Below are 26156 nucleotides of genomic sequence, written 5' to 3'. Positions count from 1 at the left end.
CTGATAGCCTGTGTCCTCTACCGAACCTCAATTAAACCCGTCACAACCACAGCTGACTGATACCTTTGGAAAGATGCGTTCAAATCTCGGAACTGCTCAGAGAAAATGGCACAAATCTGGCAACCCAGCTAATTTAACAGATAACCTTTCCTATCTTTTTTCACATCCATTGTCAGTTATGCCAAACCTGCTCTTTACCATCTTTTAGATGGGAACCACTACAGATTATCAAACTGATTTCCTCTTTCAAAGCATTACTGAGTCGTCCTCCACCTCTCCAGCTATGAACCTATCTGCTGATAACGTTGCCAGATTCAGTGCACAGAGGGTAACGACAGTCAGTGACTGCCACCCTCCCTTGGTTAAAGGTACATCACCCATGTATCCATACTGCATCGTAAATCTGACTGCCAACTCGGATAATCCCAACGCACGGAACTTTTAATGTAAAAAAAATAGTCTTGCCTATACATGCGTTTACCTCTTGTTCTGTTGTTTTGGCTTTTTTTTAATCAGTCTTCAAACATCCTTTGAAATGATTCAGCACTCTCTATGTGTTCTCAGGTTTATCATCGTTGATATCTCCAGCTGGGGCGCCTCCACGCCCCTCTGCCGCAGTGCTTCCTGCTGGGCAGCATGGAGCCTGGAGCTGGCAGAGTGCCGATCCAGGTCCTTGGAGAGAATGAAGCCCTGCAGCAGTTCTTCTGCGGTGAGATGTTCATTTAATCTTTTCAGCTTTGTGTGACTGGAGATATCGTAGAATCTGTTGAAGAACAAGGTGTGAAAGATGTTCACGGTCTTTGAGAATGCTCCAGTGATGTTGAGGAGGACCCAGGGGTCCACCAAGAGACTGGAATGGTCCTTACTGGAGATCTGGAGATACTTGAAGAGTTTAAACTGGTCTTTAAGAGGTTTTCAGAGGTTCTTGAGTAATCACAAGAGTCCTTGAGAATAAAAGACATCCTTTTAATTGAGTCAGATTAATAAGGATATTTATGGATCTACTGAAGGGGCAGGTGTTGGTGGGAAGAAAGTTTCAGACGCATTCATCATCTTTGAGAAGATGTTCTGTATTCTTTGAGGAGAGGAAACTTTTGCAAAGGTTTATGATGCTAAAGGCTTTGTGAGGAGGTCCCAAAGGTCTGTGAAGAAGCTGAAGTGGCCTTTAACGAGGATCCAGAAATGCTTGACGAGTTTAAAGCGGTCGTTAAGGGGTTTCAGGGATTCTAAAGGAGGTTCCGGTTACCTTTGGGAATATTCAGAATATATTTTATCTGGGACTATTGAGGGCATTCCTCGAAGACACTAAAGTAGCACTTGAGCCAAATCTTTGAGGAGGTCTTTTAGGTTGTTTTGTTGGCTCTTAAAGATGTCCCGGATGTTTCTGGCCAACACTGGTCACTTTTCACTGATTCAGAATGGGTTCATGGTCTTCGAGGAAGATGACAACTTAACTGTGAGATGTTTTTAGTGATCCTTTGGAAAGTTCCAGGGTCTTTCAAAGTGTGGCTGAACTAGTTCCAGATCTCTAGATGGGACTGGGTTCCCCGGAGGTCTTTGATGAAGCTAAAATGGTCCTTAAAAATGACCAGCTGTACATGAGGTTCTTTTAGTAGTCTTTTAGGTTTCTCCAGGGATGGAAAACCAGTTCTGGAAAGTTCAGACCTTTCGAGTTGTCCTTGAAGAGAACACACCTGGTTTCTTTGAGGAGTTTTAGAGCATAAAAACATAATTGTTCTGAATCCTTTGACCTGAAAAACACAAACTTACTTGATTTTGATTTGATTTATTTATTTGCACAAATATAACAAACAAACAGCTAAAATACAGCAAACCAGATGTGCAGGTGAGATTAAAAAAACCCAGAGAGGTTTATAAGTATATCTCACCTCATAGAAACAAAAAATTACAAGCCACAACAATAAACAAGACAAAACAAGCTATCTTAAAAGGCATAAAATCAAGAAGAAAAAAAAATACTAAATAGAAAAGAGCTAAATTTAAAAGTGAGTATATGTTAGTGTGATGCATGCTTATGTGTACGTGTGTGTGTGCATGTGTGTTGTGCATGCATGTGTGCGTGTGCATGTGTGCGTGTGCATGTGTGCGTGTGCATATGTGCGTGTGCATGAAGGTGTCCACCGAACATGAAAATATGCAACTGTAGGCTACACGCATTCCAAGGCATACTTCAGTTCAGTCAAGTCCTTATAGTGAAGGGAGAATAGACGGTTTTAGTCAGGTAAGAGTTTGGTTCATCAGATAGGACCGAAGCCTTTGTTTGAAATTCTGTAAAGAGCTGGACTGGAATGCAATTTGAATATGACTGTTCCAAAGCTGGGCTCCTTTATATCGAATAGACAACTGACAAAGCCTGGTATGAAACATTGGAAGGTGTAAATCCTTGGCCCGTCTAGTATTATATTTATGAACATTACTATTAATCAAAAAAAATCTTTACAAGGCATGGAAAATGATACAGGCATATAAATAATTTTATAGATGAAAATACAAGTTTTATATATATTTATTTTAAAGATTGATAAAACATTGAGCTGATTAAAGAGAGGGGCAGAGGGTTCTGTTTGGTTGCTATTGGTAGCAATTCTACAGAATGTTAAGTGAGTGGGATAGGTAGCTCCCCAGAGGACATTACAATATATGAGGTAAGGATAAATTAGGCTATAATAAAGGGTTCGTAGGCACTTCTGATGAAACAAACTTTTAATTTTGCCAATGATACCAATAGATCTGGATATTTTAATACAGACAGACTGGATGTGAGTCTTCCAACTTAAGGTTTCATCGATTAGAACTCCAAGGAAATGTGTAGATGAGACATGAGAGATGGGATTATTTCCAATGGAGACAGGAGTTGGATTTGCAGTATTTTTTGTTCTTCGAAGAAAATACAATGAAATTAGATTTTTTTGAAGTTTAAAGATAATTTGTTTGATTGAAACCATTTGAAGATTTTTTCTAAGTCAGACTTTGCTTTGGCCATCAGTACAGAAAGACAACAAACAACTAAACTGGTATCATCAGCAAAAAGTATAGGAAATATGGAGGATAACGCTGCGGTCAGGTCGTTGATGTAAATAAGGAATAAGAGTGGTCCTAAAATAGATCCCTGAGGGACCACACATGTTATAGTTGCCCTGTCAGATGTCGATCCATTAATATTAACAAATTGTTGTCGATTATGAATATAATTGTAAAAGCATTTGTAGGTGCTTCCAGTGAAGCCATAGTGTAACAATTTTGAGCGTCAAAAGCCTTGGATAAATCAAGAAAAACTCCCAAAGCATATTCGTTGTTATTTAACGCAGTGTGGATTTTGTCTTACTGCCAGAATCTTAACAGGCAACACACAGTACATTATCTACATCTTCATCTATCACTGTACATGCGTGTGTATACTTGTATTACTCATGTTTAGAATAGTTTTTTCATTTTGAGTTTTCATTCAAATGAATACATTTTTGGGGATAATGACCATAACTGAGTGCATTGTCCTCTCCGCGTGTGTTGGTGTGTTTGTGCAGGTCAGGATGTGAGTGGTGTGTTGGACAGCTCTGTTGTTGTAGATACGAGCATCCTGGAGCAGTACCTCAGTAACGACATGGACCCCGGCAGCTTGTACGTTTCCATTCTGAAACACTTTACACACCTCAGAGTGAACAGAGGGATCAGGGAACCAGTACAATGCTTACAGGCTCATTACAATGAATTATTGTTCATTATTAACTTATTTTGGCTGCATTGGAAAATCAGATTGAAATCATTTTTTTTTTCAGATATAAAGTTGCAGACAGAGTCATTCTAAACATTTATTTAATCATATTATGTCCTACACGTCCATATCAAGAATCCCACAGTCTTAGGTGCAGATAGTCACAGGGGCACAGTCAGGCGTGGAAACTGGGCCCACTGCTGTCACAGTTCCATGAGTAGTGGTTAGAACACGGGAAACCCACTGTATCAGTGTTGTTTCTGAGCACACACTCTGTTATATAACATCCATAAATTCAGCATTGACCCAGTTGGTTATCAGGGAAGATTGTAAATACTAACACAGAAGACTTCCTGCAGGATCAACATTTCACTCAGCAAATAATCTACAATCCAAATCCCACATGTCAGACAGTTTTGCTTCTTTGTTTTGTTTCCCAGCATGCTCCCTGAGTCTCCTCCTGATTCCAGCTCAGAGGCCTGTTCACCTCTACAGATACCAGGTATCATTGACACATAGACTCAGATGAAAAAGAAAGTAAGACCTTTAGCAGCAGTGATTTAAAGTAATGGTTTCCTGTGTGATGTTATCAGTCCCTCTCATGGTTGAGGAGGAATCTTGGCCCACTCTTCTTTCCAGCGCTGCTTCAGCTCATTGAGGTTTGCAGCACTGGTTTCTGCACAGCTCTCTGAAGGTCCCACCACAGCATTTCAGTCAGGCTGAGGTCTGGACTTTGACTGGACCATTGCAACACCTCGATTCTTTTCTTCTTAAGACATTCTGTTGTAGATCTGCTGCTGTGTTTGGGATCATTGTCCTGTTGATGAGCCAGTTTCAGCCCAGCTTTAGCTGTCGGACAGACGGCCTCACATCTGACTCTAGAACACTTTGGTATCCAGAGGAGTTGATGGTGGACTCAATGACTGCAAGGTGCCCAGGTCCTGTGGCTGCAGAACAAGCCCAGATCATCAGCCCTTTACCGTGCTGCCATGTCATAAGTCATGTTGTTTTTCTTCTGAGGTTTTATTTACCATCATCATTTTAAGATCTAATAAGGACCAGATGGTTTTTAATATTATGTCCTTATTTGTAAAACCTTAGAACTGAAAGTGGGTGTACTTTCTTTTCACAGGACCGTACATTTCACTGACATAGTATTAATCTATTTTCCTGCTGCTGTTAAATGATCCCAACATGCTCTAACCCCTGGGCTGCTGTCCACAGTACAAGCTGACTGAAATGTGCTACAATTATTCAGGTCACAGGACACAATGTGTAACAAATAGGTTATAGTAAAAGAAAGGAAAAAAAAGCAACATAAACAAAAAAGAACTTGAAGACCATCAAACCAGATCGTGATTTCACAGCAAATAATTGCAGAAATCCAAGATCAAAGCATTTATGAAGAGATTTTGTTTCTGATCTTTTGTTATTGGCAGATCTCAGTTATGAGCCGTCCTACTGGTGCACCCAGCCGGAGGTCTATGCACCCGAAACTCCATCTGCATCGTGCCCCTTTAAGGACCAAGGCTCTGCTCCCTCCCACTCTGACCTGCTGACCCATGATCAGCTACGGGGTTTGGGCCTCACAAACACTTACATTACACCTCGGACTCCACCTACCCCCCTTCATCAACACACACACCACTCACCCGAGCACTATCTGAATCCAGAGAGCTGTTCACAAGGTTACACTCCACCCACTCCTCCCTCTCCACCTCTACCTCCCACGAATAGCTACGTTGCACGTGTAGCTAGCCAAGGCATGGTCCCAAATGTCCCCCCACCCCCTTCAGACTGTCTTCTGGGCCCTGCCTCCAACCTGCAAACTGGGTAAGCAAACATAACACAACAACATAGAAAAAAAAGATGGCATCAGTTGATGATAGAACAGCAGAGCTGTGACCACGTAAATGTCTGTCTGAAGAAATTGTCATCAGAGGGGATGTGTTACTCAGTAAGAAAAAAGTGACCTCAGGACAACAAGAAAGTGGGGAAAAAGAATCCGTAGGACCACAGGGATATGCTCGTCAACACTACACTTTGAAAAATGAATTATAAAGATGTGGATAACATGGAAGATGGTGTAATCTTCATCAGATGGACTGTAGTGCTTTGTTTCTCTGTCCAGGGGTACAATCTAATAGCCCCAAAAAATACTTTCATATCATATTTTCCTAAACCTCTTTTTCTTGACCTCATTGGAAAACATCATGAGTTAAAGTAAAGATGGTAAGAGAAATGGTAGGGACCCACAATGATATGACCACACTGACACTGAGCTGTATTGTGTGTCTGTACTATACTACAAATGTCTAATTCAATGTTATCATGTTGTTACATGGAGGCTATAACATATAACTGAAAAGGGAAAGCGAAAAGCATAAAAGTGAAAGATGTAGCTGTCACACTCCTGCCCTCCTGTTTGTCCACACAAATCCCAGTCAGTACGACTGGATAAAATTTATCGAGCAACACTTTGAAAGTTACAACAAGGAAATGGGGGATGCTATTGAAACTCCTTTCCTTAGTATTTAGAGAATGTAACCAGCTCTTTTCATGGCTGGTGCTTACTTACTTCTGGACCATTTTACTCAGTTTGGGAACTTTCTAAGTAAAAACAGACTCTTCGACTGGATCCCTGGTCCTTAGAACCCACTACACCACACATTTCCATATTTATATACATATTACATGTAAATTGTAAATTTGGACCAATTAAAATGATCTCTGATTTGTTGATGATCTTTATGAAAAGTTGACATCCAGCACTTGATCTCATCAGGCATTTGAAGGTCATGTATATACAGCAGGTTATCATCAGCATAAGTATGTACTTTAATATCGTACTTGCAGTATATGAGGACTTCAAATTAATTCCCGTTACTCATCACATGTTCGGTCGACGCAATGGGTGAAGATTTTTACTGACAGCAATGTCTGCGATTCAGATAGGACTGCAATCAAAGTAGATTATTTTCAGAGTTGTTGACCACAGGATTATTCAAGGAGCAAGGTTCAGTTTAGCAGAAATTGAGAGGTTTTGTAAATCATAGGTAGATAAGAGACTGACCAGTAACCCTTGGTGGGGTGTAGTTCACCAGGAAATTAGAATGATCTTGTTTTGTCATTAAATGATGACCAATTTCCATATTTCCTATAATTGCTATGAGTTAGACTAAAATATTTTTGGTGAAATTTTTATTTAACCAGGCAACTGTATCCAATGTTGTCACAACTGATTTTACGTTAGTACCCTGAATCTCTTTTTCCTCAGTTCTCCTCACAGCAAAAAAAGGAGAAGATCTGAGTCTGAGGAACAGTTTGCAGCAGTTGATGGATCCTGCTGTGAAGGGGATGCGACTCATGGTGGTAATGTGGGGGGTGTCAGCGGACTGGGCCTAATGCCTTCCCAACTGCTGACTTGGGAACAGTACAGTCTGGGACAGTGGAGCACTTTATACGACAGGAGCTACAAGACACTGTAAGTAGAACACCAGCTGAATTAGTCGTCAGTTGTTGTGGAGACATCCCTCTCTGTTTTACCTGGTCTGTGGATCTTTGCACCAAGCTGCACATGCACAAACCACTTGTTCTGTGTTGTAGGTCTTCTCTGTCCTACCACGTCGATACTGATAAAGGCTTCAACTACTCCCCCACTGATGAGGCCTTTGTTTGTCAGAAGAAGAACCACTTTCAGGTCACTGTTCACATAGGTGTAACAGCAGAGCCACATTACGTAAGAACACCCAGCGAGCTGCAAGAAGTTGACCACTTCCAGATAAAAGTGTTTGGGGTTAAGGTACGTAACCAACAAGAATCCCCCAATTTTCTATTTAGAAAAAGTAACCATGAAAGTTAAACCATTTACGTGAAGAACAAGCTTCTTCAAATTGTACCTAGAATTAGATGATAAGATCCATATAGGTGTCATCACTGGGTCAAGGACATGTTTAAAAAGGTTCAACATAAAGACTTGAAACAAAGGGAAACTGCTTGCTTGTGACCTGTGACAGCTGGGTGAAATGACTGCGTTCAGCTTCTCTCAAGTGTTTGAGCTCCAGTTCACCAATTAATCCAAACTGACTACAGATTGTTTGCAGCTAATTATGAAACTACAACAAATCTAACAACCCTGTATGTCTCCCTACAGCTGGAAACTCCCAGCCACCTGGTGACCATTGAGCAATCTCAACCCGACCGCAGCAAGAAGCCTTTCCACCCCATCAGGTAAAAAGCCCTACTTACGATCAGTTCCTCCCAATGTTTTGAAGTTTAACATGAAGTATAGGTGTACAGGTATAGGTGTACAGCAAAGCAGCTGTTTTATGATGTAGACATAAAACAGTGTCGTCATGTGTTTAAAGTGTACCACTATGCCTGAACCCTCATCCTCTGTGAATACTGTACTGTTGTGAAAGAGATATAAACCTGTCACTATGGACTGCTCGTCATTCCAGCTCAACAGAGCTCACAAGGGTAGTAGTGGCAGATTTATCATTTATTCAATGAAGTTTGAAATAATTTCAATACTATCCTTCATTCTGGAAATTAAAGGCAGCTTGTTATTTCTTGGCTGAAAACGTCAAGTCTGCCCAGTACAAAAGCTATCTAACCTGCAAATTGAAAGATACTTTGAATTTCCAGTGCTCTTAGCCAAACTGTGTGAGAGAGAAAAACTGAACTTTTACTCAATTTTAGACTAATTATTAATCAGTCTTTGCGCAAAAACACTTATAAATGCTTCCAGGGTTGCTTAGAAAAACAAAAGCTAAACAAATTTTTGTTGCAGCTTTCAGTTATTGAAGTAATGGGATAGTTAATTAGTAAACTGATAGTAAATCTTCAACATTCTAAAGTATTATGTAAATGGTTCCAAAAGTTATGGTATTACATTCATTTAATGGGAGTCTGAAGCTCCAAATGTGACAGTTGCTACTAACCTGCTAAACTAAATTTATTACAACCCAATCTGATCCATACACTGAATTATTTCCAAGATAAAAAACTAAAATTCAACAATGTAAAAGATTCAAAATATATTTTTCAAAATCTTATAAACAGGAAAATGTGTGCACCGTAAATTAGCTTTAGCTAGCTTTACAGCTACCTATACCTATACCTTGACTTGATTTTAGTTTTCAAGTCTTTTTTTCCCCCTTATTTTTTTCACTAAACTTTCTACAAAAGTCGTTAATATAAAATCATCTTTTAGTGTTGAAAAGATATGGTGTGATAAAATAAAAATCAGTCAGATTCAGGTTTGAACTCAATTTGAAGGAAGACATCAACGGTGTTAGCTAGCTAATTAAGCTAACAATAGCTCAACTATGTGCATAGCTGTTATTCACAGTGAAGGTTTGAGTTTGAGTTTCCCATGAATTTTGGTTTTCAAATAGATATAAATAAAATTTTGAAGATGAATGAATTATAAGATAATTTAAAATCAATGAGCTATAATCCTCCAGGGTCAGTCTTTCTGGTGGCAAAGTAACCAAAGTAACGCTTGGCCGACTGCACTTCAGTGAGACGACAGCCAACAACATGAGGAAGAAAGGCAAACCCAACCCTGATCAGAGGTATATGAATGAATGAATGGATGGATGGATGAGTGAATGAATAACAGTAAAACATCATGCTAACTGTGTGTATTATGTACAGATATTTTCAGATGGTGGTAGGCCTTTATGCTGCAGTTGGAGAAGAAACTTTCCTTTTGACAGCTCTGGTGTCAGAAAAAATCATTGTCAGGGTAAAAACATGGATTCAATGATTATTGATTCAAAGACAATTAAGTCTGAGACCCTTAAATCAATCTGTGAAAGAGCAACTAGTGATGGAATTATGGTCTAAGTAGTGTCCTCCCACAGGCTTCCAACCCTGGTCAGTTTGAGACAGACGGGGATGCCTCGTGGCAGCGCGGGGCAGTTCAGGAAGCTATAGTGTATCATGGTCGAGTTGGAATCAATACCAACTGTCCTGATGAGGCGCTAGTTGTCTGTGGTAATGCCAAGGTGATGGGCTCCATTATGCAGCCGTCTGACTGCCGTGCAAAGCAGAACATACAGGAGGTGGGATGATAGGATTATTATTTAAATATTTTAAATTGGATTATAAAATTAATGCTATTTGTCAAGTGAATGAAGATTCCCAAAGGATATTGCAACTACTTTTCTAAAATCTATGTTTTTTGCACTTTCTGTTTGCTGGATCCTGCTCAGTCGTCACATTAACACAAATCTGTTTGTGTTTGTCTGTCAGGTCGACTCTGAGCAGCAGCTGAAGAGAATCACTCAGATGAGGATCGTCGAGTTCGATTACAAACCCGAGTTTGCCTCAACCGTGGGAATAAACCACACCCATCAGACAGGTGCAGCTTTTAATTACTGGAGCAGTGTATGTATTTTGATCTTCCTATGATTCTTTAAATACCTTGTGTATATTAAGTGTCATGTGATATTTCAGGTGTAATAGCTCAAGAGGTCAAGGAGCTGCTGCCGTCTGCAGTGAAGGAGGTCGGAGATGTCATCTGTTTAGACGGGGAGAGGATACATAACTTACTCATGGTGGACAAGGTAGATTCCAGATTTCTTCCTTTAACCATGCTCCACCTCTCCACTAAGTTTCAACCCTTAAAGTGCCAGATTTAACTTAAATTCGAACATAAATAGTATGTAAAGATTTTTTGTTTTTAACCACGGTGTAAGATCCTTAAAAAAAAAAAAAGACACATGAATTTTGCACTAAATGTCTTATTTTCAGACAAAAATAATATATAAAACAGCATGTCCATGTAGGCCACAGTGAATGTAGTCTCAATAACTACTGTTTCTGCATGAATGAATCAATGAATCAAGTTTGCCTTACGAGTGATGAAGGTGGAGATCATTTCCGTTTCATCATACAAATTTGATGCCTATGGTTGATACTTCCTACCTTGAGAGTGAGGCTCTTTCTTGGTAGCAGTATGTTCCGATGCAGACCCAATATCATTAAAGCTCACAGTAAAAGTAACACATTTAATTGTACCTAGTAACTACCTGACTTTCTACCAAAAACCGTGTAACACGCTGTAAGTCCCTTTACGACATGCTGTAAAGGCCCTGTCACACTGTTGCGTATGAGAGAAGCGTATGAGTTGCGTATGAAAATTAATCATACGCACGAAAAGTCCTTGAAAATAAAGAATGACTAGCGTATGAGTAGCATATGAACTGCGCATGCCCAGCGTACGTTTCAACGCGCCTATTGAGAATGAGGAGTCACGTGACTCCGGTCGGCCATGTTGGCAGAAGACGCTATTGGTTGCCAGGGGCAACGCCATTAACTCAGCAGCCTTTCCACATTGCTCCATTATTGCAGTAGACGACGCGCTATCAACATCTCTCGAGACATTCATCTCGATCATGCCTCCCAAGAAGCAATCGTCGTTTGCCCGGGCCCTGGGCCGAGGAAAAGGCAAAAAAACACAAGAATCATTCTCACCCAAACCTGCTGAAATGCCTGATGCACCTGCGGCTGATGAGTTACATGCTTCTGAGCGATCAAGATACCCAACTCCTCCTCCTGACCGCTCCCGTGAATCGTCGGTTGTCTGGCGGAGATGGAGGCGGCAGACGGGCGGAGGCTATAAATACGCTAGCTGTACGTACACCTTCATGCCAACATATGGCAATTTATGTCCAGCGTTCTCGACCTATCAGTAACGTACCTATATCGTACCTCTAGCGTATTCAGCGTATGCCTATCGTATGCTTAGCGTATTAACCATACGCACAAAAGTTTTGAGCATGTTCAAAAATTTATTTCTGCCTCAGCGTATGCCAACGTATGCCAACATATGCCAGCGTGCTTGAAACGTATACAACCTATGCCTAACGTTCCCCTGGCGTATGTCAGCGTATACCAGCGTATGAGTGATAATTTTCATACGCTAGTGCCATACGCAACAGTGTGACAGGGCCATAAGTCCCTTTACGACACCCTCCACCTCCTGCAGGAACAAATCTTCATGGAGAACGTGGGGGCGGTGCAGCAGCTGTCCAAGCTCACAGACGACCTGGACACTCGAATCAAAGAGCTGGAGGTCTGGAACCGCCGACTTGCCAAGCTGAAGAGTCTGACAGGAAGCCTTCGCTCCAACGGGTATCCATCCCACCAATCTATCTGTATTAGTTTGATTGATCCATCTTAAACGTTTGAGCTTTGCTGCGGTTGTGCTGACCCTGAAAGGCACAGAGCATACAAAAAACGATATCTCTATAACTCACAGTGATGAATTATCACCTTCAAAGGTCCAGCAGGGAGAAAATGTTAGGTTGCTTCTATCTGAACCTAAAATGAAACTTGATCAGGTGCTACTGTTCCCTAACTTGACCAAACAGCAACATAAAAAGAAAGAAAGTTTTGGAATGAAAAGAAAAATGGAACATTAATACGAAAAACATAATGGCACCAGACAGGTCCATAAGCCAGTCTCTGGGGTAAAAGTCTTCATACCTTTAAAGTTGGGCTTTGTAGCTTTTTTTTTTTATCTGGGGAAGAAAGTTGACCGTCGGTTGATGTGGACACTCAAATATAAGAGATAAGGGATTTTGTTGAATTGTGCCGTGGACCATTATAGTCTTATATTCTGGTTTGAATCTGAGTTGAAAAAGCATAACAACTCTATAATCTTATTGTGTTAGTGTTGTAAAAGATTATAATGTTGAGGATGCCACACCATGGAAAGTACTGATAAAAAAAAGTTTCATCATAGTGTTATCAGGGGAAATCACAGTTCAAGGACAACTGCTGCTCTAAAGGCTACTTTGGGAATAAATGAAGAGCTGTAGCGTACATTTATTTGATTTAATTCACAGTCCTTAAGGAGAACTTTAAGTTTTCAAAACAGTTTTTCCTTCTTTCTGTGATCGATGCCAGACCAGATCAGTAGGAGTGATGCTCAGGAGTGATTGGTTGTTCTTGCGGCTTGTGACACTCCAAGCCCTCTTTTTGCCAGTGTTTGTGGGTTAAGGATGGTCATTCGGAGCAGGCCACATCACACTGCTTTGGGGACTTTCACCTTAGACTGATAGATGACAGGTCCCCTACCCAGAACCATGACCTCTGAACAGAACTAAAGCTTAAAGGGACATTATGTAATTTCTTCCCCCATCTAGTGGTGCAATTTTATTTTGCAAAGTCAAATGAATTTGCTCTCTAGCGCCTCGCGTTGTCAAATGTGCGTTGCAACTTCTTGAACTACGGCAGGCGGTATGTGTCAAGATTCAAGAAGCTATAGCTTCAGACTCAAGGTCCATACAAACAAAAAGACATCAAGACACACAGTACAAAGGATTACATAACACACATACAATAACACTATAAATACAGATGACAGATAACATGTCAGATAACATAAGTTGACATAGCCTTTGGTGTGCAAACAATGCAATTAGTCATATTCCGGGAGTTACCGGAAGTGACGTCGACGCAGCAGTGTGTAGTTGCTATCTGGAAAGTGTTCTTTTAAATAAACTCCCGGTAAACTTACAAACTTTCTAATGCCTCGTTTTGTGAGTTAAGAGCCTATGTGTACTATGGCAGAAGTTTGGTAACAATCAATGCATTATTAGTGGGATAATTTCCGAGATAAAATCTATTTACCATTAGTGCCAGTAATAAGCCATTCGGCAGATGTGACGTCAAAATGACGTCATTTCCGCTTGCAGGCCTGGCGTTGGGGAAAACGCGATTCGAAGTGCTTTATGTCCTTCTCTGCACTTCGTCATTTTTCATAGACCGGAAGGACATGGCAGCCTCCATAGAGCTTGCCCGCTCTATGTAGATACAGACAAGTTATTCTTCACTCAGGAGGATAAGTGAGATTTTTGAGATAATTTTACACCAATGAGGACTAATTTATGAATGAATATGTTGATTTGAGCTAATAAATGACTTAATATATTACACAGTGTCCCTTTGAACGCTGAGAGATCGAACCGTGTATTAGTGAATGACCCAAAGTAACACTGGAGCCACATCAGCCAATAAAATGAATCTAGTCAGTGTTACATATGTGTCATAAACAGTTATGTTACACAGTTATACAGCTAAGCAACCAATCACAGCAAACTAAGCCCTCCTCTTTGGCTTTTGAAATATATTATGGGAAATGTTTGCTATGAGTGACTGAGGGAGGACTATGGACTGAAATCATTTGCAATAATTAAGCTTTCATTGAATTTACTGATAGAATATTATACTGTTAAATACTGATCAATGCTCCTCAATTCAATTCATTTTTATTTATATAGTGCCAAACAGAACTTTTCTTCATGTAAAAGATCTGCAAAGTAAACACCAAGAGGACAGTGATTCTGAGCTACTTTAAAGGGATAGTTTGGGGTTTTAAAGTGGGGTTGTGTGATGTTAGTACCTTACCTGCAGCAGTCAGAGCACTTTCTGTCTGGAGGAGCAGGGAGGGATAGTAATGGGGGAACCAAACTAACAGCTACTGAGAACAAAGACCAAAGAAAAGCAAGTATTCACCATCTAATACAACTCAAATCTCAGAAATTTCACTGTGGTTCAGCCAACGCTACATTATAGATTTTTTACAATGCTTTGCTCTGAGGCTGGATATCTTCCTCCCGGGCATCACATCTGCAGAGCAGAACTAGTCACCGCTGTTCATCAGCTGTGCACGTAGTGATGCGGAGCACACAGACTTTGTTCGGTTTACAAAATCATGACAAATAAACAATAGTCTGATGCAGTTTCTAATGTTGCATTCGCTGAACTGCTATGATGTTTTTTAGGGATGGGTTAGGGTTACAGTGCTCTGACTGCTGTAGGTAAGCTACTAACTGCTCATAAGTTCACACGATCCAGCTTTAAAAACCTGAACTATCCCTTTAGCTCATTGGGATTCTGAGACATAACCATAACTGTTCAAATTTGATTTACAAAAGATAGAATTTGTGTGTTTGCTCCCACAGAAGGCCTCAGAGGCAAAGCAGCGTGTCGACAACAGCGATTCCCGAGCCGTGTAAAACCGAGGAGGTCGAGAAGCAGGGCTGGTGTCGGAAATACAACCAGTGTATGCAGAAAAAAGTCATCCTGGCCAGCTTCTTCACCCTGCTGGCCACCATGGCGTTCTGGTACGGGAAGATCCGACGCTTGCTGTTTTTCTAAATGCGAACCGAGATATGTTATTTTGACATAATAATGTTTGTGTGTGCAGTATCATCTGCGTCACTACTCTGCACCTGCTGAATGTGAACGAGAAAGACTTTGACCTCTTTCCTGGCCACAGGTAAACACATCCAGAGTTTTTATTGGGATAGGAAAAAGCTGCTTATATCCACTTATACCCACGCCTTACTCGACCTTATGACCACAAATCCAACCTCAGAGTAACTCCTTCCTTAGCAGCCACAGAGGAAAAGTGTTTGGGGAAAAAAATACTGCTCCATTCAAGAATTCAAACAGATATTTTTCTCACTACGCTATTTGGGCTGTTTTATGGTGTTGTCTTGTCATGAATCACTTTGTGGAACAATTTGTACTCATTTCTGTTTCTGTCTGTTAGTAACAACAGCGTGGCGCCTGTGCCTACAATCCCTCAGACCAGCACAGGTAAAATACAGCCTCACAATACTGACGACATTTCAATTCATACGGCGATCCAAAAGCAGGGGTTGATTAGGAAAGATTTTTGTCTGACCAGTTCTCATTCCAAGGGCCTCAAATAATGTTGTCGTGTGTAGCCACTGATATCACTGAGATGCAAACAAGGTGTTTTTTTGGTGTCCTGAAACACCAGCCGTGGCAATATTAGACAGGAACAGCAAACCTCATGAGGCAGCTGGAGGAGAGGTGGGGGGAAGTCACAGGACGTTCATGACAACATGAGATGCTGTTAGCTACATTGAGGCATTAAAAGTACTTATTTAGGTTTCAGAAAAGATGGTGGTTGAGTTATCATGTTCACTCAGTGCATCCAAAGACATGGAAAAATGTGTTTTTACCATATTTACTCTTCCTGGTTGGGATTAGACCAAAACACCATGTGGTTAGGGTTGGAAAGAAAAATCATGGGGGAGGTAACCTTAACGGACGCCATTTTGATACTTTGCATGCAGTTGCTCTGATAACTTTTAGAGGTTGCATATTCTTTGAACAGAATGATTGGTCACTGTTGCCTGCGGGAATAAACACGTATGAGTTTATTTTTGGAGGACAGTCTCCAGAATGGACTCTGAACTCTTTCCAAGTGATTAAACAAATTAGTTGTGTTTCCCATTTCGGCGTGCACCAACCGACGAAAAAGCGTGCACGATTCTATTAATCTGATCTTCATCATTTTTATTGAATCCAAACCACTTGCATTTCACTGCGGAAGTGGGACCTTTTTGGTCAGCTACTTGGACAGTCTGGGAAGATCAGATTGGGTTTTCTGGGCGGTTAGCAGCCAGCTTGGAGGTGCATTACTGCCCACTAGTGGACTGGAGAGTTCTGAAGGATAGGCAGCTGGATGTGTAGGTAGATCAACTGAAAATGTCACATGATGATCACAGAATTTAATGTGAATTTAATCGCGTTTTAAGTTTTCAATAATTTTATTGCCCAGCTCTGAAGATGACTTTACTTGTGTAAAAACATGAGAAGCTGTCATCCCTGCATTGTTGGCATAATTATTCAATTGATCAAATATTAATAAGGTTGCCGGTTAATTTTCTGTGGGTTTTTTAATTGATTAATTTGCCCATAACCATTTTGACTTCAGAGTGCTGTTTGGTCAACCCGTTCATCATGACTGATGATTGGTCAGAATCCCACTGCATCTGTTTTTAACGTGCCGGGCGACCTAAAGTCCAAAAAGGTGCATGCTTTTAATGACTTGTTCACATATCTGTGGTGGCTACCTCAAGTATACTGTGTTTGTTTAGAACATCAGTTGTGGACGTCGTTAATTATTAATGAATTAACACGACATGTACACAAGATATTTCACAAAGGGAATCAGTGAGGGCAGTGTTATAGCAAATATGGTCAGATATCCAGCTTCCCCTATTTTTGGGCCTTAAATGCCATCTACAATACCCACAGCTGTCTGCTGTGATCTTAACATTAACCAAATCCCAACCTCCATTGTTGTCTCCCTGTTGATTATTTACTGTAAATTCGTAAGTTCTGAATTCTCTGGTAAGCCCCCTAGTGGTAACCTCCAGTAATGGGCGTAGTGTATCAGGAAGTAGTGATGGGAAGTTCGGCTCTTTGTTCCGAGAGCCGGCTCTTTTGACTCGGCTCCCAAAGAAGAGCCGGCTCTTTCGACTCCCGAACGGCTCTTTATTTAGGATCTTTTGTAGCCTATATTTTACCTTAACTTTGCAAAAAAAAAAAATCATGGTTTCTGTGTTGAAAACCCTTTTGCTTTCAGTGTTTTTATGAGAGACCTTATAATTGCCTAATTCCTTGCATTTATTCTGTGACAAAACCTTTTACATTTGTTTATTTCAATTAAACTTTTTTATTGCACAAATTAACAATAAACTTCAAACAAATCCACAGAATAGAACCAAACTCAAGCTAACATTAATAATGTCCTCAGTTAAACTTTTTTATTGGACAAATGAACCAAAAAATTTCAAACAAATCCACAGAACAGAACCAAAACCAGAACCAAAACCAAACTCCTTAATTCTCACTTGAATATCGCATGCTGGTAGCCTGGCTGACGCGTCCACAATCTCGATGAGATGGTGGTCTGGGAACTAGGTGTGCATTTTCTCGTATTTGAGGCGTGGTTTACGAATGCCTAGAGCCGTTTATTGGGCACTACGAATGTCTATCAAATGACGTCAGGTATTTCCCATGCTGCTTTGCGCGCGATTCATAGCCAATTGTATCACTTATACCAGATGACGACAGAAATTCGACGAGGAAGAAGAAAAAAATGGAAAATAAAAGTAAACTTGCGCTCTAAGCTACTTAAATTGACAACAAAGTAGGCCTATATGCTATATTCTACATGAATTTTTATGTTGTAGAGTTGTGAATTTATTTTAATAATGGAGAAATTGAGCAGCCTTGCTTTGTTGTCTACAGTAGTAGCTCAACCCTCATCTTACTTTGAAGCTCCCAGCTCCCAGAAGTGACGTCGACGTAGCTTTAGCAGCAGAAAAGCTATCAGGCTTGTGTTGATGATAATAAACTCCTGGACTATGTACAAACTTCCAAATGCATCGTTTTGTGAGTACAGACCATATTTGTACTACTGTAGAAGTTTGGTTTCATGACATGTGATTTTAGTGTGGTAATTTTGGAGATACTGCCAGGGTCCGTTAGCGCTTGTACTAAGCTATTCGGGATAACTCAGTAACTCAGCTGATGTTCAGCCAAGATCGGAAAAACTTCGGGTGGGCTACTTTGCTGGATGTCACGGTTCAAATGACCCCAGGGTGAATCTACTCCGAAACACTTTCTAAGGCTGCATTGAACGGTAACGTTGTGTCCGCTGTCATGTTGAATTAACACTCTACAAGCTTCGGTGTAGCGCATAGACGTCGTCATCGTCTTGCTGCCGCCGCCCCCCCCCCGTTCTGTGATTGGTTCCCAAACTCTGGCAAAAATAAGGGCGGTGGTTTCCAGGCTGACTTTGCAGTGAGAATGAAATCGAGCGCAAAGCAGCATGGGAATTCCCAGGCTAGCATGCTGGTCCCATGCTGGCAAATCATAACAAAGCTCTGTCTAACCAGAGCTGGGACTGAGCACTGAAAGTGAAACCTAAGCAGCGAATGGAAAAAAACTTTGTGAACGCCAGTGATGCCGGTAACGCGTTAATTAGTAACGCGTTACTGTAGTCGGACTACTTTTTTCAGTAACGAGTAGTCTAACGCAACTACTATTTCAAAACTAGTAGTCAGATTGAAGTTACTTATCTAAAACATCGTGCGTTACTATTTCTGCATTTCAGGGGAACATATATTTGACTTTTGTCAACATATATTCACGATTATTACAACCATACATTTGTATTGAAATAATTTGGGATAATTTTGTTTTCTTATGAGTTATATCAGTGTCCGCGACGGGAGCGGGGTTCGCCTGAAGTCACTCTTATTTTACATGATCTGTCCCACTAAAATGTTAAACACCAGCGATATCATTTGTTACATTTTACTCACTTTCCCTAATCATTTTAAATAAATACACCAGTCTAAGCCACAGTTTTCATCAGTGCCCGTCACAGACGATAGTTGATAGGTTTAGCTATTCGTGCTAACTTTATAACATATACGTTTCAGGCAGTGCTATGGAGAGGGCTAGCTAGCTGTTTATCTTACCTGGTCGCAATTGATGACTCAAAGATGACTTGTTAACGTCGTACTGTATTACATCTTCTACGATATCTGAATGAGTGTACGGATGTTTATCTATGTATACTTAGTCAGGTGTAGCTTTGGGTAATCCAGTAACAGCTGCAGTTGTAGGCGACTAGCATACAAACATTTCTGCAAAGCGACGGGTCTGACGATCAATCAGGTTTGTTTAAACTTTTATTGGTCAACGAGTGGATACAGCAAGATAAACGTGACATTTTTCGGTCAAAAACTTGACTGTCATACTGGCTTGGGCCCATAATTATCAGCAGGTTACGTGTTATGACCGTCCGTTTGTCTGCATCGCTGCGAGTGAATGACTGATATTTTGTAAAACCACTCCTTGCTGCTCTGATGCGGGACAACTACAGGTTCATTAATATGTTCAATATAACTTAAGTGTTATCGTAATTCATATGGATAGATGCAAGAATGTCTATTGTATGTAGTTTTTTTTTAAAGAAGTGTTTATGTTAAATTGAGTCAAGAAACGCTACTTTATTTTTTATAAGAAGTATTTAAGTTAGATTTAATGAAGTCAAAAAAGCATTTAATTTGTAATAAGTATTTCAGTTAAATGAAGTGAAGAAAGAGTATTTTGATTTTTTTTTTTAATACTGTTTTTGTTTCATAAAACCACTTCTTGCTGCTCTAATGTTAGACAACTACAGGTTCAAGGGATGTTCAACATAGGTATTATGTATTACTTTTTTTCGTAAGAGGTTTTTATATTTTAAGTAAAGTCAAGAAAGACTGTCTTATTTTTTTTTTTATTTAAAAAACATGTAAGCCTATTTCAAGAAAAAGTTTGCAAATGCCAGTGTTATTTTTGATGTTCTGGTTAAAATGCATGTCAATAAAGTGAGTATTGGCAGAACTGGTAGTCATTTTCATGTTATAGGGGCGGGGGATCAGCCTCTGCTGAAAGTAACTAAAAGTAATCTAACTTAGTTACTTTTGAAAGCAAGTAGTCAGTAACTTAACTAAGTTACTTTTTAAAGAAGTAGTCAGTAATCAGTAGTCGGATTACTGTTTCAAAGTAACTATGGCAACACTGGTGAACGCATAGCCATGGCACCATGGAAAATGTTAGCAAAGCTTTCTACCATTAAAATTACTTATTGTATACTTTCATTCATACCTGTGATGTTTTCCTCAGCTTAAGAAAGACCTTTAGATGCCCTCGGGCCTCCCCCTCAGCCTTTTTATGCAGTTGGTGTTTCATGACAATGTGTTCGATTGGTTTATGGGTTTGAGTACATTTATGCAGTCTTGATAATCAGAAAATTTACACTCAAAAGTTACACTCAAAAACCGTCAAACCTGTAAAAATGTGATTGTGTACACAGTTGATCCAGCTCTCATTTCTGCACGTTTCCCTCCAAGCAGCCAGACTATCTTTAATCTTTAAAGTGTCCTGATCAACAGTTCTCCAGCTTTCTGAAGGTCTTTCAGAGTTTTTCTTTGGAGGTTTCCTGCTTCTTCCCTCATCTTCAGTCCAGTCCTTGTATCTGAGCATCTTCAGAGGAATGTGTTTTTTCTTTGTTAAGCAACTTAACTCTGACCTATGAACCATTCAGGCAGGAAAAAGGCTCCTAACTCAAGGGATGAACCAGTGTTGTGTCCACACAGAACAGACAACTTAGCAAAGAAGCCATTTTAAACTGGATCTTTAGGCACTTTGTTCCCAGCAGTCTGTCACAGAGACACATCATTTGTTCCCATTTCTTTAGCTGCATGTGTGAAAAACAGCAAAGATAACACAGTCTGACAGACAGAAAACAGGATTTCTGCAGCAACAAGGTGATTCCCAAAGAGCTGTTAGCTGAAAACTTGGCATATCTCAGCATGGTGTGCAGTGTGTCCTTAAAACATTTGAGGAAACTGGACAAGTGGAGGACAAAAGAAGAAGTGTCAGGCCTAAAGAACTATCTACAGCAGATGAACAGGATCTGAAAGTGATGTCCTTAAGAAAGAGGAAAAAATCCAGCAAAGACCTGACACAGGAGCTGAGAGATGCATCTGGACCTTCAGCTGATCCATCTGCTGTTGGCCCAAGCCTCATCAGAAATGGGCTCCATGGAAGGGTGGCTGTCAAGAAGCCGTTCTTAAGGAAGGGAAACAGGGAGAAAAGGCTGAGCTGTGCCAAAGGACACAAGAAGTGGGCTGAAAATCAGTGGCAGCAGGTCTGATGGAGGGATGAATCCTCCCCAGAGCCCGGAGCTCAACATTACTGAAGCAGTGTGGGATCATGTTGGCAGAGAACGGAACAAAAGGCAGCCCACATCCAAAGAAGAGCTTTGGGATGTCCTTCAAGAAGCCTGGAGAACTATTCCTGAAGACTCCTTAAAGAGAGGACAGAAAGCTCGTCTGAGAGGGTTCAGGCTGTGTTGGAGGAGAAAGGAGCTCAGAGTTTATATTCATGTTTGAACATGTTTCAATAAAATACCTGCACTTGTTTCCCTGGCAACATGTGAAGAAATGAGGGACGGGTCAACACTTTGCCCAGTAGTGTATGAAAAATATAAATTCAACACCTTAATCATCTTTTAAATGATCTAAATCCTTATGTATAACAGCACTAACATTAAAGTAAGATGTTATGTTTAAAAAGCTTATCTGAATAAAGATATTTCCCATATCTCTCCTCCAGTCTCGGTGACCAGCCGCCCTCATGGTCCGTGGCCTCCTGATGTGGATTTCTGTGACCTACTGTATTGTGATCAGGTGTACTGCTGCCCATCTCCAGCAGAGGGCAGCACCGACTACAACATCATGGCATCTGTATCGCCTGCTGAGTTTGAAATGACAGGTAGCTCAGCATGCTGTTAGATGCATGATTATTTAAATGATTGTCCCACTTACACATAGAGACAAGCTCATATTACAGCTGGACATTGTTGTACGAACTGGTTTGTTATTTGATGTTTTTGTTCAACAGCAAAAAGAAAAGAAAGACTTGGTCGCTACCTGAAAAGTGCCAGAGACTGTGAGTGTTCACCCAACAGATCAATAACTGACTCAATCTGAAATCAAGAACAAGAAAACAAGTATTTTTCAACATTTTTAAAACTGCAGCTGTTTCTTTTTTAAATGCGTATTCCACTCAGATGATAGCATTTTATACTTGCTTAATATTGTTGTACATTGTGTAAACAACAAAGGGGTCAACAGAACCAGTGTATCACATCAGTCCCATTCTCAGGCATTAAAACAACCTTACAGCATGAATACTGCACACAGTGTTGCTTTGGACTGTTGAACTGTTGGTGTTTGCCGGAGCTTTTGGGGAAGACCTTGTGTTGTTGTTAGTAAAAAGCATCATCCAGTAGAACAATGATAAAATATTCGTTTTCCTTTCATCTGTCAGGGAAGAACACCACCGTCCATACTTTCATGATCAAAGAGAACCAGCAGGTGATTGACAGCAGGTACTGCATGAGAGACGAATGTGGGTGAGTGGACAAACACAGCCTGGATAAATACGCTTTAGCCATCTGAGCTCAGGCCGTTTTTTTCTTAGATACTCAAAGGAGGATGTTTACAGAACAGAAATCAGAGACAGTCAAGAGGAACACTTGTGGTTCAAGCAAACCCTCCTCTCTGTTTTACAACGATTTATAGCACTATATGTAGGTTAGAGGCCATGTTCTTACACGCGGTGACACTGACAAAAAATGGCCAATAATCCTTTTAAAGAAATCTTATATCAATAGGTATACTTCTCCTTAAAAACGTGCATCTAGTGTTCTCTTTATATGCAGATGATTCAATAATTTATCCATAATCGTTGAACAGTATGAGCTTTTTCTATCATGTTAAACATTATATTGGTTGTATGATGCTTAGTGTAGTACTGTGTACATGACAGTCAGTCATAAAACATTGACAAGTTTTTAAATGAAACGTTTGTTTTTTTTCTTTTAGGCCTGAAAGATACATTTTCAGAGTTCCTATCAGCCAGTTTGTCCCGGTCAACATGAGAGTAACATTGCTAATGAAGTAAGAACTTATCGACTACAAACATACATGCAGACACTGTGTAAACAACAAGATCTTACAGATTTCTATCAGTTACAACTAGTTTTCACTTATTTAATCACAGCTTTGTGGTCACTAATGTAGCTGATTTGCATAACTCCTCAAAAGTTGTGTTAGCATGTTAGCACAATAGCATTGTAAGCTAACATGAACTAGCTAACAGTTTACATTAAATGAGCTGCCTCCTCTTAAAATGATTAAATGTTCCAACATCTGCTTTTTTAAATTGTTTTGTGTTTCTTTATTCTTGTGTAGCTCTACGGAGTTGTTGGTGGTTCATCTGTGCGGTTTAGATGAGTCCACCTCTTGCACTTCTTTGTTGGACGTAAACGAGGTCTCTGGAAGCAGATATCCGTCAAATACGCAGGTAAATATCAACAGCCACGTTTGCATGCAAGTTAATGAGTTTGTTTATGCATGCGTGTAAATCCCTGTCTTTAATCACGAGCCATGTTTTAGATTTCAGGGAAGGATTCTTTGTTTTCATGCCGATTTTCCTCTGCTCACTATAAAAAACTCTGTCCTCACTCAAAACCTCTGTGTTGGTGAGCAAACCTCTGCTCTCACGATTTCTTTTTTTTCTGTCTCACAAGCACTTGAAACAAAATCTTAGCCAAAGTTTTTTTAAGAAAATCCATAACAAAGACATAGATTCTGACCCTAAATGATCTTTATATATAACTTAATTATCCTGTTATCAGTTCGTAAATTATAGGTTGTTTTTTTTTTTAATGTAAAAAATAACCAATTCAGTCTCATATTATGTATATCCACTTCTAATTGGCAGGGTAATGCTGGGTTAGGTGTCTCTTTGTTTATGAGGTTCAGACAAGGTTTGTTATGTTGTTTTAGGTTTCTATGTGTGAGTCATCGTGAGGGTAACAGAGGTTTCAGTCCACTGAACCAAGTTAACTACAGTATGACAGTTAATAATGTGGGAAGTGAAGGGAAGCACCAATGAATAATGAATCTGTGGTTTTCTCCACATCACAACCACGCTCACAGTTACCGGGGAAACCGATCACACAGTAGCACACGTTACACAGTTTTTAACATCCAAAGAAGAGTTCAGGAACAACAAAAGTACATTTATTCAAAGCCTCAGAACTTCATGTGGCAATTATTTTCCAACACAGAAACAGAAACTAAGCAGCCTAGAAAGTGGAAGTATTTGAGGATGTTATTTTCTAACTCTCTGGGATAAGTGCCAAACATTTTCCACTTCCAGCATCTCAGTTGTGGAGATGGGAAACATTTTTTTGTTGTTAAAGATACAAAATCAGCATTTTGAAAATATCATCTTTTAATTTCAAGAAATTTTACGGTCCAAACAACCGGTAAAAACAATTCTTAGTTTTGACATTAATTCAGACTTTGCCTGAAATGAATTGGGATTTACATGAGTTCAGCATCATCTGTTCTTTATTTGGACATTGTTGTTACCTGATGAAACGATGGGAACTGATCTTTGTGCTTTGTTTCTGTAGGGAGAACATGAATGGCCTCTGCACGTGGCTCGTCTTTTCCACAGCTCATATCACTTCCGCTCTGCAGTGGCTGTAAGACATTTTTATTTTTTCTGGTTCATATTACATCAAACAGCCACATATCACCAGTTGAGGAGAAACACAAGTGTGCAGCTCTCAAACACATGTGGAGAGTTTCCGTTACACTCTGTGTTCACGTTGTGAAACAACTCCACTTATACTGTTTGAGTAAGTTAAGGACTTCGAAAGTTTTCCAGGCCAGCATATGGAAGGTTTTGGGACCATGAATCAACCAATATGATAATATTGTTTTGTAGAACAATACCTGTAAGCAGTAGTTACAGTTTTGAATCATCATTTTGGCCCCAACATGTTCTACTTCTAATTCCAGAGGCTAATCTTTGGGAACTTTAAATTGTCCCTTTAGTCTGTTGTTTCCTGCTTTTCAACAGCTTAATCAGCTGACTATGTTGACTTTAGCAGAAATACAGCTGGCAGGCATATTTTCACATATATATAGTGAAAACCTGCTGAATGTCTGGTGCTGAAAAGGAGTTTTAAGTTGTGTTTTTCTGTTTCTTCCTCCAGGGTCAAGCAGACTGCAGTACTGATCGTCACTATGCGGGGGCGCTGTTCACAGACTATCACTTCTACTTCTACAGACGTTGCACAGACAAACATTTACAAATCACCCCTGGAAAATGAGATTTTATATAATATTAACCTGCTTTCCCTGCAAAGGGGTGACAGACAGATTGAAATATGATTATGGGCACTAGATGTTCATCAAGACTGGAAGCAAAGAAGAAGAAGACGATCTCTGCGATGCAAAAATTCTATTTTTTCTATTTTGTTTTCTTCTTAAATTTTCTTTCTTTTTTTAAATTATTTTTTGAAAGTTTTACCTCTTTATTCCTGTAAAATGAAGTCTTTTTTGTTCATGATGAGACCTGAGACCCTGAGTTTGAAAGGTTTGTGAGACAGAGCTGAAAAGCAACTTAATGAGTTTTAAATGTGACTAGAATGAAGTGGTACGTATGTTGTTTTAGTTTGTTGTTGTTTTAAGTTGTCCTGGTAAAATGAATTTGCTACAAAGTAGTCTGTAAAACAAACAACGACAAAAAAGACTGAAAAATACTTGAAAATTACACTTTTTTATCATAATTTTTATGTTCAAACTTGAACAACAAAAGTCCGAAATCACAACTGAGATTTTATAAATATTGAAACTGAGAAGCAAAGGAAACAAAATCAAAGAAGAAGAAGGAATTAAATAACCATTTTAAAGCAAACAGGAGTTTGCTCATAGTTACTCATAAAAACAAATACTGATGAAGTTTGTCATTTCCGAATGTGAAACTAATCTTTTCTATGAGTTGAACTTAATCCTGACTGCTTTAATAAAACTTCCTTGCATCTTGGTGACTCTTAACATTACTCCGTAGCAGGTAGCGCACGGTTCAACATTCAGTTTTATGGTAATGTCTATTTATTCAGTTGAACATCCCCATCTCCTTTCCCCAGTAA

The 26156-nt window shown here is 39.8% G+C and overlaps 1 protein-coding gene across 1 annotated transcript; it reads left to right on the top strand.

Annotated features, from left to right (window-relative positions):
• Window positions 1-283: 283 nt before the first annotated feature.
• Window positions 284-25949, top strand: myrfl (myelin regulatory factor like). The gene is made up of 24 exons (XM_075472436.1): window positions 284-328; window positions 589-709; window positions 3546-3639; window positions 4174-4235; window positions 5173-5566; window positions 7011-7217; window positions 7340-7535; window positions 7887-7963; window positions 9202-9312; window positions 9395-9485; window positions 9604-9804; window positions 9995-10103; window positions 10199-10308; window positions 11733-11878; window positions 14716-14877; window positions 14961-15032; window positions 15309-15355; window positions 21755-21913; window positions 22043-22090; window positions 22472-22556; window positions 23029-23103; window positions 23398-23509; window positions 24630-24701; window positions 25218-25949. The coding sequence occupies exons 1-24, from the start codon at window positions 284-286 to the stop codon at window positions 25332-25334; spliced, it is 2913 nt and encodes a 970-aa protein (XP_075328551.1). The 3' UTR covers window positions 25335-25949.
• The last annotated feature ends 207 nt before the right edge of the window (window positions 25950-26156 follow it).

This window comes from Odontesthes bonariensis, chromosome 8 (genome assembly GCF_027942865.1).
Source record: "Odontesthes bonariensis isolate fOdoBon6 chromosome 8, fOdoBon6.hap1, whole genome shotgun sequence".
NCBI classification, from domain to species: Eukaryota; Metazoa; Chordata; class Actinopteri; order Atheriniformes; family Atherinopsidae; genus Odontesthes; species Odontesthes bonariensis.
This window is presented reverse-complemented; position numbering and strand designations above follow the sequence as displayed.